Source organism: Macrosteles quadrilineatus, unplaced genomic scaffold (assembly GCF_028750875.1).
Source record: "Macrosteles quadrilineatus isolate MER2022 unplaced genomic scaffold, UCM_ALF_1.0 Scaffold_5__1_contigs__length_97177068, whole genome shotgun sequence".
In the NCBI taxonomy this organism is placed as follows: Eukaryota; Metazoa; Arthropoda; class Insecta; order Hemiptera; family Cicadellidae; genus Macrosteles; species Macrosteles quadrilineatus.
Window position 1 is genome coordinate 30,212,024 of NW_026542598.1, and position 16,010 is coordinate 30,228,033.

At 36.0% G+C, this 16,010-nt stretch overlaps 1 protein-coding gene across 2 annotated transcripts in view; it reads left to right on the forward strand.

Annotated features, from left to right (window-relative positions):
- LOC128995235 (transcription factor CP2-like protein 1) overlaps window positions 1-16,010 on the forward strand; it is an 81,073-nt gene that overhangs the window by 44,519 nt on the left and 20,544 nt on the right. For both annotated transcript variants that reach the window (XM_054420182.1, XM_054420181.1), the window contains 4 exons: window positions 850-960; window positions 2,444-2,590; window positions 3,894-4,004; window positions 4,662-4,720. In XM_054420182.1, the coding sequence (XP_054276157.1) occupies window positions 850-960; window positions 2,444-2,590; window positions 3,894-4,004; window positions 4,662-4,720 (428 nt within the window). The remainder of the gene's footprint in view (window positions 1-849; window positions 961-2,443; window positions 2,591-3,893; window positions 4,005-4,661; window positions 4,721-16,010) is intronic.

The window sequence follows — 16,010 nt, forward strand, 5'->3', positions numbered from 1 at the left end:
CGATCGTCGGTATGATTCGCGAACACGGCTCGATCGTCAGCATGACTCCGCGGTCACGGCGCGATCGTCGTCATGACTCGCGGTCACGGCGCGATTGTCGTAATGACTCGCGGTCACGGCTCGATCGTCGGTATAACTCGCGGTGACAGCGCGATCGTCGGTATGACTCGCGGTCACGGCGCGATCGTCGGTATGACTCGCGATCACGGCTCGATCGTCAGCATGACTCCGCGGTCACGGCGCGATCGTCGTCATGACTCGCGGTCACGGCATGATCGACGGTATGACTTGTGGTCACGGCGCGATCGTCGGTATGACTCGCGATCACGGCTCGATCGTCGGTATGACTCGCGATCACGGCTCGATCGTCAGCATGACTCCGCGGTCACGGCGCGATCGTCGTCATGACTCGCGGTCACGGCGCGATCGTCGGTATGACTCGCGGTCACGGCGCGATCGTCGATAGGACTCCGCGGTCACGGCGCGATCGTCGGTAGGACTCCGCGGTCACGGCGCGATCGTCGGTATGACTTCGTCTCCTGCGTTCGCGGACCTATCGCTCGCAATAACGGCGTTATCGGCACTCGCGAAGCGGAAAAATCGCCGACGATCGGACCAAATCCCGTCCCGAAAAATTCCCGAGTCAAATGTAATCCCGTCCCGATAATCGGGAATATTTTTTTCCCGAAAAATTCCCGAAATTTCGGGACCCGTCCATCCCTAATGTATAGTTTATGATGTCTTATATTTGAAATCTTAGGTCTTACTGCAATGTTTGGTAAGCAACATTTATACACATCAATACTCAATGGATCCAAGATATAATCGGATTGTCTATGGTTTTTTCAGGTTGACCTCCCGTTGTCTTATGGCATGTATGACCTGATCCAGGACCCCGCCATGCTGAACACTGTGGAGTTTTTGTGGGACCCTACCAAGGAAGTTGGCGTCTACATCAAGGTCAGTTGAATCTCGTGGATCTAAAAAAGTTTAACGCTGCATTCTAACTTATAAAAGGGAATTCCGAGCACTTACCTCAACTGCAGAATGTTAAAACTGTGAATGAGACATGAATTTTGTGAACTGCGTTGAAACGTGGAATAAAATATAATTTTTTTTGTTGAACCTTATAAATAGGGTGGACCGATCCAGATTCCAGTAATTGAATAATACCAATAATTAATATAAATTTCTCAAAACGTTCTTGAAACTAGTGACTTAATTCAGTAAACGTTCAAGAATCCCTTGCAATTGTGTAGACATTCTCCACCACTCCTGAATACTCTGACAGAAATCAGAAATAAAAGTGTTGTGGAGTTTCATATCTTTAAAATTAGTGTTTTAATATTCAACTAGTGTACATGTTGCTCGAATTCGAGCAATTACACAGCATTACAGGAGTTATTTCAGATTGAATAACAGTCATATTTACAATGAGTTTAAAAGAGTCAACTCAAATATTACCGTTGTGTAACTCAGACCCTGTTTATCTTCGTTATTGATAAACCTAAAGAATTCCAGCCGGTTTTCTCCTTCTCAAAATGCCTCGCTGTACAGGCAACACAGGTCATTAATAGAGGGCCAATTGAGAACGAAAAGTCATTTTGGGGTAGTGCTAGGGCGCATTTGTAACCAAATAGTTGAAGTTGTCCAGGTTCAGGTTCAGACTGTGATGAGTTAAGCCTATTACGCGCCACTGTTCTGTAGCTGCGGTCGTTATCACGATTGCGCCTCCTGTCTATGTTTCGTTGTCGTTGCGTCGGAGACATTTAAAAGAAATAAACAACAAATAATAAACAAATTATAGCTACACAAAACAACGATAAATGCACAAATTTAAGTTACAATCATGCTAACACAATCCATCATAGCGACACAAAACGACGATAAATACACAAATTTAAGATACAACCATACTAACACGATCCGTCTTTGGGGTTATGTTTACACAAACTCAAATAGTAAATAAATGTACTGAATGTGTTTCATTGAATTGAAAAGTAAATAACAGCAATAAAATTATACAGCTGATCAAAATGTAAACAATTATGTTCTTCATAAGGATAACATGGGAACTTTCAAAGCCACTGGGGCAGAGCCTAAGGGACTTTTTCAAAAATGTAAGGTCAGTTTGCAAATCTACGCGACACGCTCTTTCCAATGAGACGTTAATGGATAAAATCGGTTAAGAAATGGCGGAGGAGTTCAACCGACAAACTTTCGTGTAGCGTATTAATTATATAGATGGGACAATGTTGAGGTATTGCTGCTTGCCTTTTTGCACTACTCCATTTGTATCTGAGTTCTGCTAAAAAGTGACGCTATAAAAGCGAGATTCTGTCTGTGCCTGGTCTAATTTCCCTGACCCAATAATTTTACAAATATGCAAGTTACTGTAACTGAATGCAAAGGTTATATTCTAGTTGTGCCTTTTTTTTACCAGGTCAACTGTATTAGCACAGAGTTCACCCCTAAGAAGCACGGGGGTGAGAAGGGGGTTCCGTTCCGTATACAGGTGGAGACCTATCTACAACATGAGAAGATGTGTCGTCACCTCCACTCTGCGTCTTGTCAGATAAAAGTCTTCAAGGTAATCTCACACTTTTGACCTTGTTAGCTAAGTATAACGTACAATAGAGCGTTAACTATCTAAAGCCTAAAACCTAGGCTAAACAACAAAGAAACAAAGAATCTAGGTTGAATTGCAAGGAAATCGTAAGTTAATTCAAGTTATATGCCTCGTGGAGATAATACAAATATTATGTTCAGCGAGTGACCACTGCACAGGTATTGCCTTAGTTTAAACTCTCATCCTCATGGTTCCTCCAATCCTCATAGTTATGTCACGGTGTGTACCGGTCACAGAAATCACTGAGTAACGAAAAAGTCACTGGTTTTACTCGTGGGTCACGGCTGTTACTGGAAAGGAACGGATTTCCAATATTTAATGTCCCAAAAGTCACCGGAAAATTCGGGCAAAAAAAAATAAAGTTCCCCAGACTGACTATCTTTTGTTTTGCACTATGCTTGCTGCAGATAATTATTTAATTCATAATGCAGAATCAATGAGAGCAAACATATTTTGGGAGTACGCCACAAGCACAAATTGTTATGGCACAAAATATTGTATGCTCTACTATCTCATGTTAAACTCACGATTCGAAATGTTGTGCGTTTAACGTCATCACCATCCCAAAAGTCAGTGAAATTTAGTTTGATCAAGTGGTAGAAAATCTGCAACATATATAACTAGGGGACAAGTTATTGTTTATGATGAGATCGTATTATTTGCTTAAACGAGGTTTTAAATGACTGTAATAACGAGAAACAAATTGTAAACAAAACACGACCTCTACATAAACCGTACAGAACTATCAATAAAATTGTCTTAAGCTGTTCCATAAGGATGAGAAATCTACTAAGGGAATATGTTTTATCTATATAACTTAGTTGCCCATGGATATTTGCCAGTAACAGTACACGATTCTGTTGTGTTTGATTCAAAATGACTTATGTTAAACTGCTTATGATAAACTCAATATTGGGGCTGTTAAAAAGGTGATAGATAATTGAGTTTAAGCTTTTGAATACATAGTTTATATCTGACATAAAAAAAAACAAAAAAACAGGGATATATAAAGAAACTTGTTTGTTTGCTCTACTGTAAAGATGGACTCTGCCACCCCACCCAAAGTCCACCGATCAAGTCCGAAGTCTGCCAATTGTACCTGACGAGAATATCCTTCCTCTCATCACCATCTCCTGTATGTCCTAGGAGATCCTTTGTTGTATTATTTACTTATACTTTCCAATAGGTTTATCAATCTTTATTTGTCAAAAACTAATTTACTTGTACAAAATCAGTTAATTTAACCTCACTTCTTGTGTTGCAGCTGAAGGGCGCCGACCGCAAACATAAGCAAGACAGAGACAAGCTGCTCAAGCGACCAGAGTGTGAGAGAGAGAAGTACCAGCCTTCGTACGACTGTACTGTCCTCAGCGACGTAAGTTCTGCTTGTCATTTGTAAAAAAACTTATAACACCAAGGCGCTAAATGTTTACAAAACATATCACTGTTCGTTTATCTCCCTAACAGCCGCATATTTTTATACTTAAAATATGATTTTGATTTATATAGTTTTTTTGGTGAGGAAAATGCTTATTTATATGCCCCTCCTATGCACTACCAGTTTTACCCTCCCTAAATGTAGCCTGATGGCATTGTTAACATATTTAACAAATATGTTATGATGGCATTGGCATTGTTGTCTCATTTAACCATCTGTGGCCTATACTGTCTAGAGACTTGATTAAAAGCTTGCTATATTGTCCTTGATGGTTGTTTTTCTCAGGGCGGATTAGTTATTCAATATAGGTTTAGCAAGGGTTTTTTCCCTAGGATAATTTTTTGACCGATTCTTCTCAACTACAAGCTAGCACACTTACTAAATCATTCCAAGATAAACTTGCCTACAGGCAAGATGAATAATGAAAGTGTATCTGCAAAAAATATGAATTTTCATCCAAACTCCCCTTCAATATGGCTTTAGTAATTTTTAGTTAGGTTACTGTTAGGAACATTCTAATGGTAGAGATTATCTTTGTTCCTAACACTTGTGAAGAATGTATCTGTCAGTAAAGAATATCCTGCTATGTTCCAGGTGCCGATCACAAACGAGTGTGTGTTCAGTTCCCCGCTCCATCTCTCTCCTGAGCCCAAGTAAGTGGAACGCTTATTAAGAGTTTGACTAAGAGGATTGTCCAGAACGTAACACGACAATAAACACTCAATGCACCATGCTTCGTATACTTTTTCTAATGTTAATGTGAGGTGTGTTCAGAAAGTAAGGAACGTTTCCAGGGCCGGTTTAACACATACGCGAACTACGCGGCCGCATATGGCGTCACGAAAAAGTGGCGCCGTGGCACCAACAGAACAATTTTTTTTTATGTGAACAACGTAATTTTGTTTATTTTTGCTCAGAGTTCAAGTATTCAAAGCCCCACAATAAAGGCATTTATTCTGTTTGTACCAACAGCACTTGAAAAATGTGTATATTTGTACAGCACTACAACTCAAGGACTCAATGCCATCTGCAGTTTCGATTTGTAGTGAGCTGACGCTTGGCAGTCGGCAGCGTACAGCGCGGCGCCTGTGGGTTTCATTTCACGACTCACTCATGCTCGAGAAGCGCGCAGCGCCACTTGTCACAACAAGAAACTTCTCCCTCCCTTCCCTCCCTTCTGCCTCTGATCCTAGAGCAGAGCATTACGTTGTATTGCACTCTTTTAGTTGTCTACGACCTACGTATACCGTATCGGTATTGTATATGGTATTGTTTTGATGATTCATGATTGTTGATAAGTGAATGATTACGAGTGTTTTAAGTTTAATTTATAATTAGCGCATTAAATAAGAAGAAAGTATAAACTGAATGGATGAGTAAAACATCTTGCGAGCCAATACTAAGAAAACAATGGCAGCAAAAAAAGAAACCGTCTGGCACTTATTGTAGAAAGCGTAAGGCAAATTCGGAAGAGGAAGATAAAAAACAAGCCAAATCAATGAGTAGATTTTTGTTGAAATCATCTGGTGGCGAGTCCAGTCAGCCCAAAGAAGTCACGATAGAAGACGGCAATGACGTAGATATTTATTTATTTATTTTCCAAAGGAAAGATTAAAACAAGCAGCTGATCACAAACGGCAAACATTACATCATTGCCGTCTTCTATCGTGACGTCAAGCTTGACGAGATTTACGGCCTGTTTTTTTAGTGTGGCCTTGGTAGGCTATTGCTAAAGTTTAAGATGAGTAAAAGTGTAAAAATGTTAACTTAAATTTCTGCGAATAATAAACAGTCTTTTATTGCAAGTATTTTTCTAACCTAAACTTATAAAAAAGTTCTTCCCAAAATTATTGGGAAAAAATCACAAATACGGTAAGTTATGTTCATGTTTGGGGGGGGGGGGGGAATTTTATGTGGCGCTGATTCGGGTGTTCGCTTAGCTCTGAAAAATTCCTAGAACCGGCCCTGAACGTTTCTGTCTAACGCCAATAGGCGTGGGCTGTTTGCGTTTTTCCTAGTTCGCCTACTCGATGGCTGTCCACTGTCCAGCCGTCACAGCAGAAGTGTCATCGTTATCGGAATATTGAAGATATAAAGTGTACTAGCAGTTACCCGGCGCGTGTTGCCGCGCTAACAACTATTGTTTTACATAGTAATTTGTTCTTTATGATAAATAATAAAAACGTATACCAAAAACAAAAATAGAATATTTATTTTACTTAATTGCCAGTGGACCAATGTTTTTTGTTTTTCATAAGGTGTATATAAGTTTTTAGGCTTACTTTATCATCACGTTAGCACGCAACATACAGCTGTCCATGTGAAAAGCATGCATTTTCTAAATTTAAACTGGCGATAGTGAGGGATTGCCCTTGTGCCTTATAATGGTGATTGCGAAAGCAAGATGCTCAAAGGGTAATTTGGATGAAATCATCGGTATTCTTGGGAGTAAGACTATTTCTCCTTTAAACTTACCACTGATGATTGTTGTTTCGATCAAATTTGGTGTCATTTTTTTAATCGTCAGTTTCGGTTCTGTTGCACAGCTTGGGTGGATTTAAGTTTTGCATTAGTATTATTGGAGTTCCTTCTTTTAATGACAATGACAGTAATGTGGTGGGTTAGTGACAAATTGGGAGGCATTTGAATACCTGAGATAGCACGATATTTGAACTTAATAATTTGTTAGATTGCGTGGGTATATAACAAGAGAAAAAAGTATTAGGGCATTGACATCCCTTTTATTGTTTTAATACTTTGATAAAGGTTTTTACTTTTTATTATTTACATATTTAATAGTGGAGAATTTAAACGTTGTTGAGTGCATAGGTGTGCTGCGATTGGGGTTTAATATATTTGGACTTATCCAAAAGTAAAATAGTTTTCTGTGCTGAATTCTGTGGAAACAGTGTAGCACTATTTCAAATTAAGACTATTATTTAATTAATTAATTAATTAATTAATTATTACTAAATTAAAGTGGCTTTTAGGGTCAATAGCCCCTATTGTAGTAATTATTTTGTATAAATTATTAGCCTCATTGTTACCCTACCTTGAATTATCGTTTCACATTTTTGTGTATTTATATGTATAGGCCTAATACTTATTACATACCTGCATAATGCATTTTGATGTCTGCTCTGTTTAAAAATTCCAAAGGAAAGGTTTGCGGTGTGTTTATAATGTAAACTTTATAATCAATCATAATATAACTAAAGGAACATTTTTTCAATAATAATGACGATCAATTAAATCTATATATAGATTTATTTGAATATAGACAAATTATTCATTTAGAAAAACACATAGAGATAATGTCATCCTCCAAATTGTAAAATGCTAATTCTATGACAAAATCTCTCTGAAAACAACATTTGTTACCGTATTGTATGTATAGTATCCACTTTGATCGATTCCTTGGTCTTTATTTGGTTCTAGTACTATTTTAAAATCATCTGGCCGCTTTACCCGGCTGACAAACCATCCTTGAATAATGCTTAATAATGCCTTAAAGTGTTATTACAATCTGCGCGGTTTTGGAGTCCATAGGGTATATACATACATACATACATACTTCCTCTTTTAATAGACAACGTCCAAATAAAACAGCTGGCACACTCATATCAAACAGCCAAGAATTTGTATTTGCTGTAGAAAATGAGTTGTGTTTTAACTCTCCAAAAAGCTGTAAAAATCGTCTACTAACAAAATGTATGTGCATTTTCATACAGGGTGTCTTATAATTAGGTACAAACAAATTTGGAATAGTTTTAATGGGTCAAAATTTAAATCTCACAAAATCTTTTATTGTGTTACCTCATTGTTTTGTTACTTAATTACACTAGTGCCAGTGCTCTCAAGTAAAAAAACAATGTGGTAAAGTGAATCTTTTAAATTCTAAGAACTGAATTGAAAAGACTAGTTGTGAGAAATGTGAGTAATTTGTATATTTTTCTGGTGCAGCAGATAAGATAAACTTCAAAATGTTGCCTCGTTTATGCTCGAACAAACTCGGCATTAAACCCATTGTGGAAGGAGTCAATGCCCTGCCTGCAGTCTCCTCTTTCAATAATAAATTTTACCAAATTTGTAGACTTTTACTCCAATTGTTATAGTAAGAAAACCTTACGTAAATAAATTAATAATTCTTTCACCATTTTTAGTAGTTAAATGCTATCTCTAGAACAATAAACAACAAAGAACTTTGTATCCATAGAGACAACTCACTTTTTTTAAAGATATCATACAGCCAACATCAAAAATAATTTATTCTTAGTTAAACGTTTTTGAGTCCTAAAAAAGCAACGGATATGATCCGTGTTCTGGTGGCGTTTGCAGGTGTAGGTTTTGGGTTGGGCATATGTTGGATTTTGGAGCACGTATTCGGGCGTCCACCTCCACCAGCTCCTTTCCTTGGATACCTGCTCCAATAGGTTGGAGCAAACTTCCCTCCCCCCTCAATATCTAGGGGTACAAAGGTGCTGCATGGGGAGGAAAAAAGGAAAATAAACTAACAATATGCAGCAATGTAAAATGAAGAGAGAAAACTGAAAACCAGAGTAAAGAGAAAGATCTATGAGAGTAAACAGCATCTATATTGAAGACGACCTTCCCCATTCGTTAAGAATTACAATAGTGTCAATAAAATAGTGAATTGTACGTGTTAAATTCCATAATTTTCATAAAATTCCTTTATTGAGTAGAAGGGTCTTGCGATTAGCCACTTCTTCAACTCCTGGTGTAGCTTGTTGCCAGTCAGGTCTCTCAGGTAGTCAGGTAGATGGTTCCTCAGTTTGCAGCCGGTGTAGGAAGGTTTTTTCTCCCAAAGAGTTGTTCGGTGAACTAGTAGGGCAAATTTGGAGCCATGTAAAACAAGTAGCTTTAGAGAAAAGATGTCAATAATAAAAACATTTTAAAATTGCATTTACTGTCTAAAAAAATCATAAAATATAGGGTCCTAAAGAAATATTAATGTTGGCAGCCACATTGAAAAAATAGTGGCTAAAATTATTTTTTCAACTTGACCAAAATTTTTAAAATAAAAATCTTTGCAGTTACAATTTAACATTTTTTATATCCTTATATATATACATGAAGGTGATTTCTACAAAAATACAACTATTTTTACAAACGATTTACAAATTGAGTATTTTTGGTGTAGATGCCCCCTTTCAACCAATTCCTGTGATAAAAGTCCTCGGGCTTTGCCCCACAGGCCATCAAAATCCCAATGTATTTCTTATGAAGAAAAGATTTTGTTTACTTGAACAGACGAATAATTTGTATTAATTGAAAACAGCTGTTCATAGTAAACGCATGATACACACAAGAGCTTTCGTTTTCAGAGTGAATTCGTTTTCAGTTTCAATAACTGGAGTAGAGTAATCGAGATTACATTATCTTTGGGTTGACTCTTTTAAGTCATTGGGAATCATGACTGTTATTCGTTTTTAAATTAATGCCTGCAATACTTTGCAATTGCTCGAATTTGAGCAACAGGTGCCCTAGTCTCTTATAACTTTCGAATAAAACAGCTGGCACACTTTATCAACCACCCTGTATGTACAGCAACAAATGTCCATGAGAAAAAGTTACTATTTATTAAAAAGTATTGCTTATGTTTTTATTTCTCTAAATAGAGGTAAAGTACAAAAAATATTGTTGTAAGCTATAACATCTGAAAAGTGAATTAATGTTTAACAATTTTGAAAATTGGTTGAGAACTCAGTATTGGTTTGGAAATAACTTAATCAAAATGTTTTGGGTTATCTTAGGGTTATGTTCTATTTGCGAACTTTGGTTCAAACGGTTAGATCAGGAGAAATCTAGATTGTAAGATGACAGCTTTACCAGTTCCATCTGGACTGGAGAATCTAAGTTTTCGTGTGTGATATTCTCGCTCACTCGCTTTCATCTTAGACTAGTAAAGTATTTTGTACAAAATGAGATATTTATGAAAGACAATTGAAAGTATGTAATAACAAATTGTTACATTAATATGTTTTGATGTTGTTAGTAAAGGGTTTGTTACATTTAAATGTCAAATCAGCTACAGGTTAGCTAATTCTTATGTAGCTACAGGTTTACTCTTAAACTTAACTTAAGAATTTTGTCTCAGTCTATTAAATTAAAAGTTTATAAAATGTTCAAATAATCAAAGAAAATCCATCCAAATAGGTAAAAACTCTAGTTCCAATTATCGTAGGAATAGATAACTGAGAGAAAAGAAAGTAATGTTTTATTTTTAAGTTGAAAATTGTTAAAAACTAAAGTTTAAGGGTAAATCAACAGTAGTTGCGGTATAAAACATTCTCATGTGATTAAATATGTATATGTTTACTACAAAAGTGCATAAGCACTTGTACTTAGTTACTAGTGGGGCGTCACAAATCTCAGTCGATTTTTTGCCCCGTAGATTAGGCTCCTCCACTTTTCTCTATCCTCCGCCATCTGGATTTCTCATCCGCACTGAATCACATCCTTCTTAACTTGGTTATACCATCTTAATTTAGGCCTATCCAACGGACGTACGACCTCACAAACCTCCTTCAGTATTGAGCCTTTCTTTCTCCGAAGTACATTACCTAACCAACTAATTCTTTTGGCTTTTATAAGCCCTATTATATCAGGCTCTGTGTTTAGGGGTGGGTTTAGTGCACGTAACTCTATTTTTTCTTATGTGCCAAACTCCTTCTTCATAGACTGAATATTTTTCGAAGTACCTTATTTTCAAACACCGTCAAACGACCTTCATTTCTTTTAGAGAGGACCAATGTTTTACTTCCATACAATACCACTGGCTGTATAATGATGGTCTTGTATAATCTTAATTTTGAGCATCTTGATAAAACTTTGGATGATAAAAGTTTTGAACAGGCCCCAACGCTCTTATTGGCATTTGCTAGTTTACTTTGTCTCTAGATCTTCAGAATTTGGACTATTAGTGGTAACTCCTAAATATTTAAAGCTCTCCACACAATTCATTGAATAGTTGGCAATGTCGTAATTTACCTATTGTTAGGGTTTTAACCAAAGTGGATAATTTTAGTATTTTCTTCATTTAGCTCTAATCCTACTTACTTTCTGTGATCCATACCTTGTGGTATACTTTCAAAACAATGTACTAGTAAAGCTGTAACTGGTTAACCATACCAAAGAGAATCGATGATAGGACAACTTATTTACAATTAATTTACATTTTATCAAAATTAGAAAATAAAAAAACAACTTTAATGTTTAACAAACTCTATTACCAATATATGATTAGTGGATTATACAACTGGTCTTCCAGTAAAAGGTTTTCTTTAATGGGTTTTTATGAGAAATGACATAGGCTGCAATACCTTTCAAACCTTAATTTTTACAGATGTGAAGGTTGTATAGTTTTGTTCAGAATCAAAAGGGCTATGCCATAATAAACTTTTGTCAAATTCGTTAGGGTTTTTTTTTAAATCAGATTTTTGTGTTTATGGGGGGGGGGATAAAATTTTGAATCATAGGTTAGTACCAACTTACCAAATTTCATCAAAATCGGATGAAATGTGTGATCTGTAGCTCTGTACACATCCACTCACACATACAGACTCACACAGACATAACTTTGACAACCATTTTTTTGGGGTTCAGGGGGGCCCAAACGGATATATCCAACAACTGAACTCAAATTAAAAAATGTTGACAAAAATAATACTTAAATATAATATAAAAAAATAATACAAAAATAATACTCCTACATGGGGCCATCCATGAAATAGGTGGGTAGAGCTGATGAGCGGATGAGCTCTCTCCCCCATAAGTCTGCACTCATGCGGTGCGGGGGGCATTTTGTTTATTCAGGAAATAGTAGGCTACGGTATTTCTTGATTAAGAAGTACCACTATCGGTAAACTCACACGATTGTGTTTACCGAGCCCTCTGCGTGATTCTCAACTTACTATAGTTTCTCCAAGTTTTAAACTTGGCTGACATACCGTCCCGAAAGCCCTGACACCATACCGGATGATAACACAGTCTACGCTGAATACGCAACATTTTACTAAATAACATAAAATTATTTCAGAATGACATGGCTCATTCAATATTTTTTTGTTATTGTTTCAAGTCTACTATGTGAACTGACCTAAAATCCGTCTGGCGTCTGCTTGAGTGCTTAGTGCTTACCGCGCATGCCGGCATTTGCATTGTTATTGTTACCACTACTGTACCACTCTCCAAATTTATTCTCGCTGCCTGGGTGTATTCATTCAATAATAAATCTTTTAATAGCTATTTACATTACAAGTGTAGTAAGAGCGTTTTTACATCACGCAGGTGAATGTTGTGCAACGAGCGGAAGCGAGTTGCATAATTCACCTAAGTGATGTAAACACGCTCTTGCGTAACGTGTAACGTACAAGATTTTACCTGACCCGACAATATACATGGGTTTACGTACAATATTTTTTATCATTATCCATTTCACTAATCTTCTAACAGTAACGTTCTTTTACAAACAAAAGCTAGGTTAGGAAAATACTTTAAAGCATAACAATAACATTCAAGCACACAGCTGATTTCTAGCGTTGAATGTCGTTGGCTCCATAGAGGTATATTTTTTAAGTTATGCACTCAATGTTATTTAAATGGGTTTCTTTACATCACCGAGTGAGTTTTTGATACTTTACATCACTCGAGAAGTAAGGAAGTTGTATACATCACGCTTGGGATAGGGAAGTTTAACATGGCGGGTTAGGTAAAATTAGTTTACTATACAAATCAACTAATAATTAACGAATTAGATTAATAAAACTAAATCATCAGTTTCAGTTCAGTTATAAACTTCACACCATTGTATTTTAAAGAAGTAGGATTGCTTTGATACATATATTTATTTTCATTTTAGGGTTCTGGGGGGGATTCTACCCCCCTCATCCCCCCATAGCTACGCCACTGATAAAATTTAATTTATGTTATGTTTGCTTTTCTTAAGGTTACCGGTTGTTCACTAACGTACTGGATCCGCGGACGTGGTTCGTGGTTGGTATAGAATAGAAACGACAGCTGGAGCTGGGAAAGCAGCTGATTTAGCGAGGGGGAATGATGACTTATGACGTAACATAAGTTAGTCAACGACTCATTATACTAGCACATTAGAAATTCAGAACAAAAGGGAAGAACAGTAGGATTAATATCGTTGAGCATTTACTACAAAATTAATAACTAATTTGGGTCGCTGGAATTAGGCTAAGTCACCACTGACTTTGGATACTGCAAGTAGAGATCACATTGACGTGAACCAAATGTACCATTGACTTTGGATACGGCAAGCAGACAATCTATTTATGAGAACCAGATGAAACATTGACTTTGGTTACTGCAGTTAGACTTTCCATTTTATGTTAAACAAATGTACAATTGATATACTACAAGTAGAGATCTCATTTACGAGAAACAGACAAAGCATTGGCTTTAGACACTTGAAGTAGACATTCCATATATGGGAAGCAGATTTAGTATTGATTTTTGAAAATTATTGGAATAATATTCTAGCTCCGGGGCTCCGCTTAATATTGCAGGCAGAAAAGTGGGTCGAAATCCGTTACGTACCCACAAAAACTGCACTATTACAGCACTTTCAGGCCAGTGACGTCATTTATTGCTTATGTTTGTGCTCCATACAGTTTCTGTTTTTATAACCGGCAATGCTAATACAGTAAGTCTATTTTAATTATATATATACTAGTGTACCTGTTGCTCGAAATCGAGCAATTGTCAAATACCGGTATTACACAGAAGTTATTTTAAAACTAAAGTAATAACAGTCACAATTTTCGATGAGTTTAATAAGACCCGACTAAATGCTTATGTAACTAATTGGAATACTCACGCTATTTAATAGCGCTTTGAAATAATAAACGCTTGTAAAAATATTTTAGCATTTTTTGGACCCGGCCTTATTTTTTAGTGTTTTCTACAAATGTCTCCCGACTTAAAGCTGTTACCAGTAAACATTTCTTCCATGTATTTATTTTATCTGACTTTTAGGTAGGTTTACTTTACCACTGTGACAACATGATGTGTATATTCTTCATGGTTTTTTTTACTTCCAAAATAAGTTGCTTAGCATAACTGGCAAAAATGATTCATCTCCCCAAGTGATTGTGTACCTGGATTCCTTACTGTGAGACCAGGCTTCTCCTCTACTCTTCTCATAAGTATAAACTCCTGTTTTCAATATTTCTCCTTTAAATTCAAAAAATTTTCTATTCTTCCAACAAAACTGATTTAACTGTTTAGATTTGTTTATAACCTCCTAAACATTCCAAACATCAATATTTACTCCCAAAAAGCTGGGGAGTCTATTTTTATATACAGCTGTTTTTGTTTTTAAATTAGTTTTCAATGCAATTCTTATGGGGAAAATGTGACCTTTGAGAGCGTCTCGTGCCCTTAAGAGTAAGAGATTTTAAATTCTAAAACCTTTATGCAAAACTACGAATTAAGAGATTTAGTACTTATTTTAATGAGGTAAATGCATCTATTTTTATTGTTGCATTTTTTGTTGTTGTTGAGTGAAAATTTAAAAACGTACGTTTTCAGGAAACACACTTTGCAAATTTTTTTCCCCTTTTTTCAAAACTTTTATTATTTTTTTGATTTCATTAACATTTGAAGTTTCATAAAATGTCCATGGTAACGCAATATCTTTGGTAGTTTTTTTTTTTAAAGAGCATCTTTAGTGGAAAAACACAAAATTCTGTCACGACCATAACAGACGTTTAAATGAATATTAAAAATAGTTAATATTATTTTTATAACTATGTTTTGCTATAAACTAATTTACTTTTATGACTATTATACATTAAAAAGGTCACTGAGCTTTTAGTATATTTGGTCTTTCTAGAAAAAAATAAAAAACTCAAAAAAATTGAAAAAAAGCCAATAATATCTTTTTAAGTTTGTATAACTCCGAAAAAACTTACCTGAGACCCGAAAAATCGTTATGTTTGCATAGAGGCGTGCTTCTTTTGTGTATAAAACATTGAAATATGACGATATTTTAATTTTTGAAATTTTTATGACAGAAATCATAAACGTGATGGTCAGGGACAAGCGGTACGGTCGTGAATTTTATAAAAAAATCTAAATCTTTCTAAACAATCCTTTAATTATACTATTAGTTATAATAAAAATATGTGTTTCAATTGAACTAAACTGTTCAAATTACAATTATATTAAAGTTATTGTCACGACCAAACACACTATAATCCATAAGGCTGGATAGGTCGTGAAAAAACCCGCGATGGTCGTGAAACTTTGGTCGTGAAATTACGTGTTATTTGGCTCTGTTCTGGCGGTAGCTCTGCACCTCATGTTCGAGGATACAAAGTGGACTTCTAGGTTAATCTAGCAATTGAAATATCTTATAAACAAAAATTAACACCATGTCTACTTCATCGAATGACTATGTACGGTCATGGACACACCAAAATTACAAAAAACACAAACTTTCCTGTATTAATCTTGTAATTCCTCCTTTCAACTCGAAACGACCGGCACTACAATCCTGACGTACACCCCGAACTAGTCTCTAAAACCAACTGACTCCATCAACGCGAGGCTTGCCACTGTCGTGCTCCAAAGTTGAAAAATTTTCCCAAATGGTCGTGACGCCAAATCGAGGGACAGACTTATTATGTCATGGTAGTCAGTTTGCAATGACAATAAAATTATAATATGCTCCTTTTTTGTAAGTTTAATAACCATTGATGACATAAAAATATGGCTTTATATATTGCTGCATGAATAATTAGTCTAAAAACAGCGTGAAAGTTGGAAAATGTACCCTAGGGACACGTCATGGTCGTGAATTTCGAGACTTTAAAAATACGAAAAAAATACCTAGAACCTATTTAAAACCAAATAAATGTGTGTAACATGTTGCCCCCATCCCAAAAATATTAA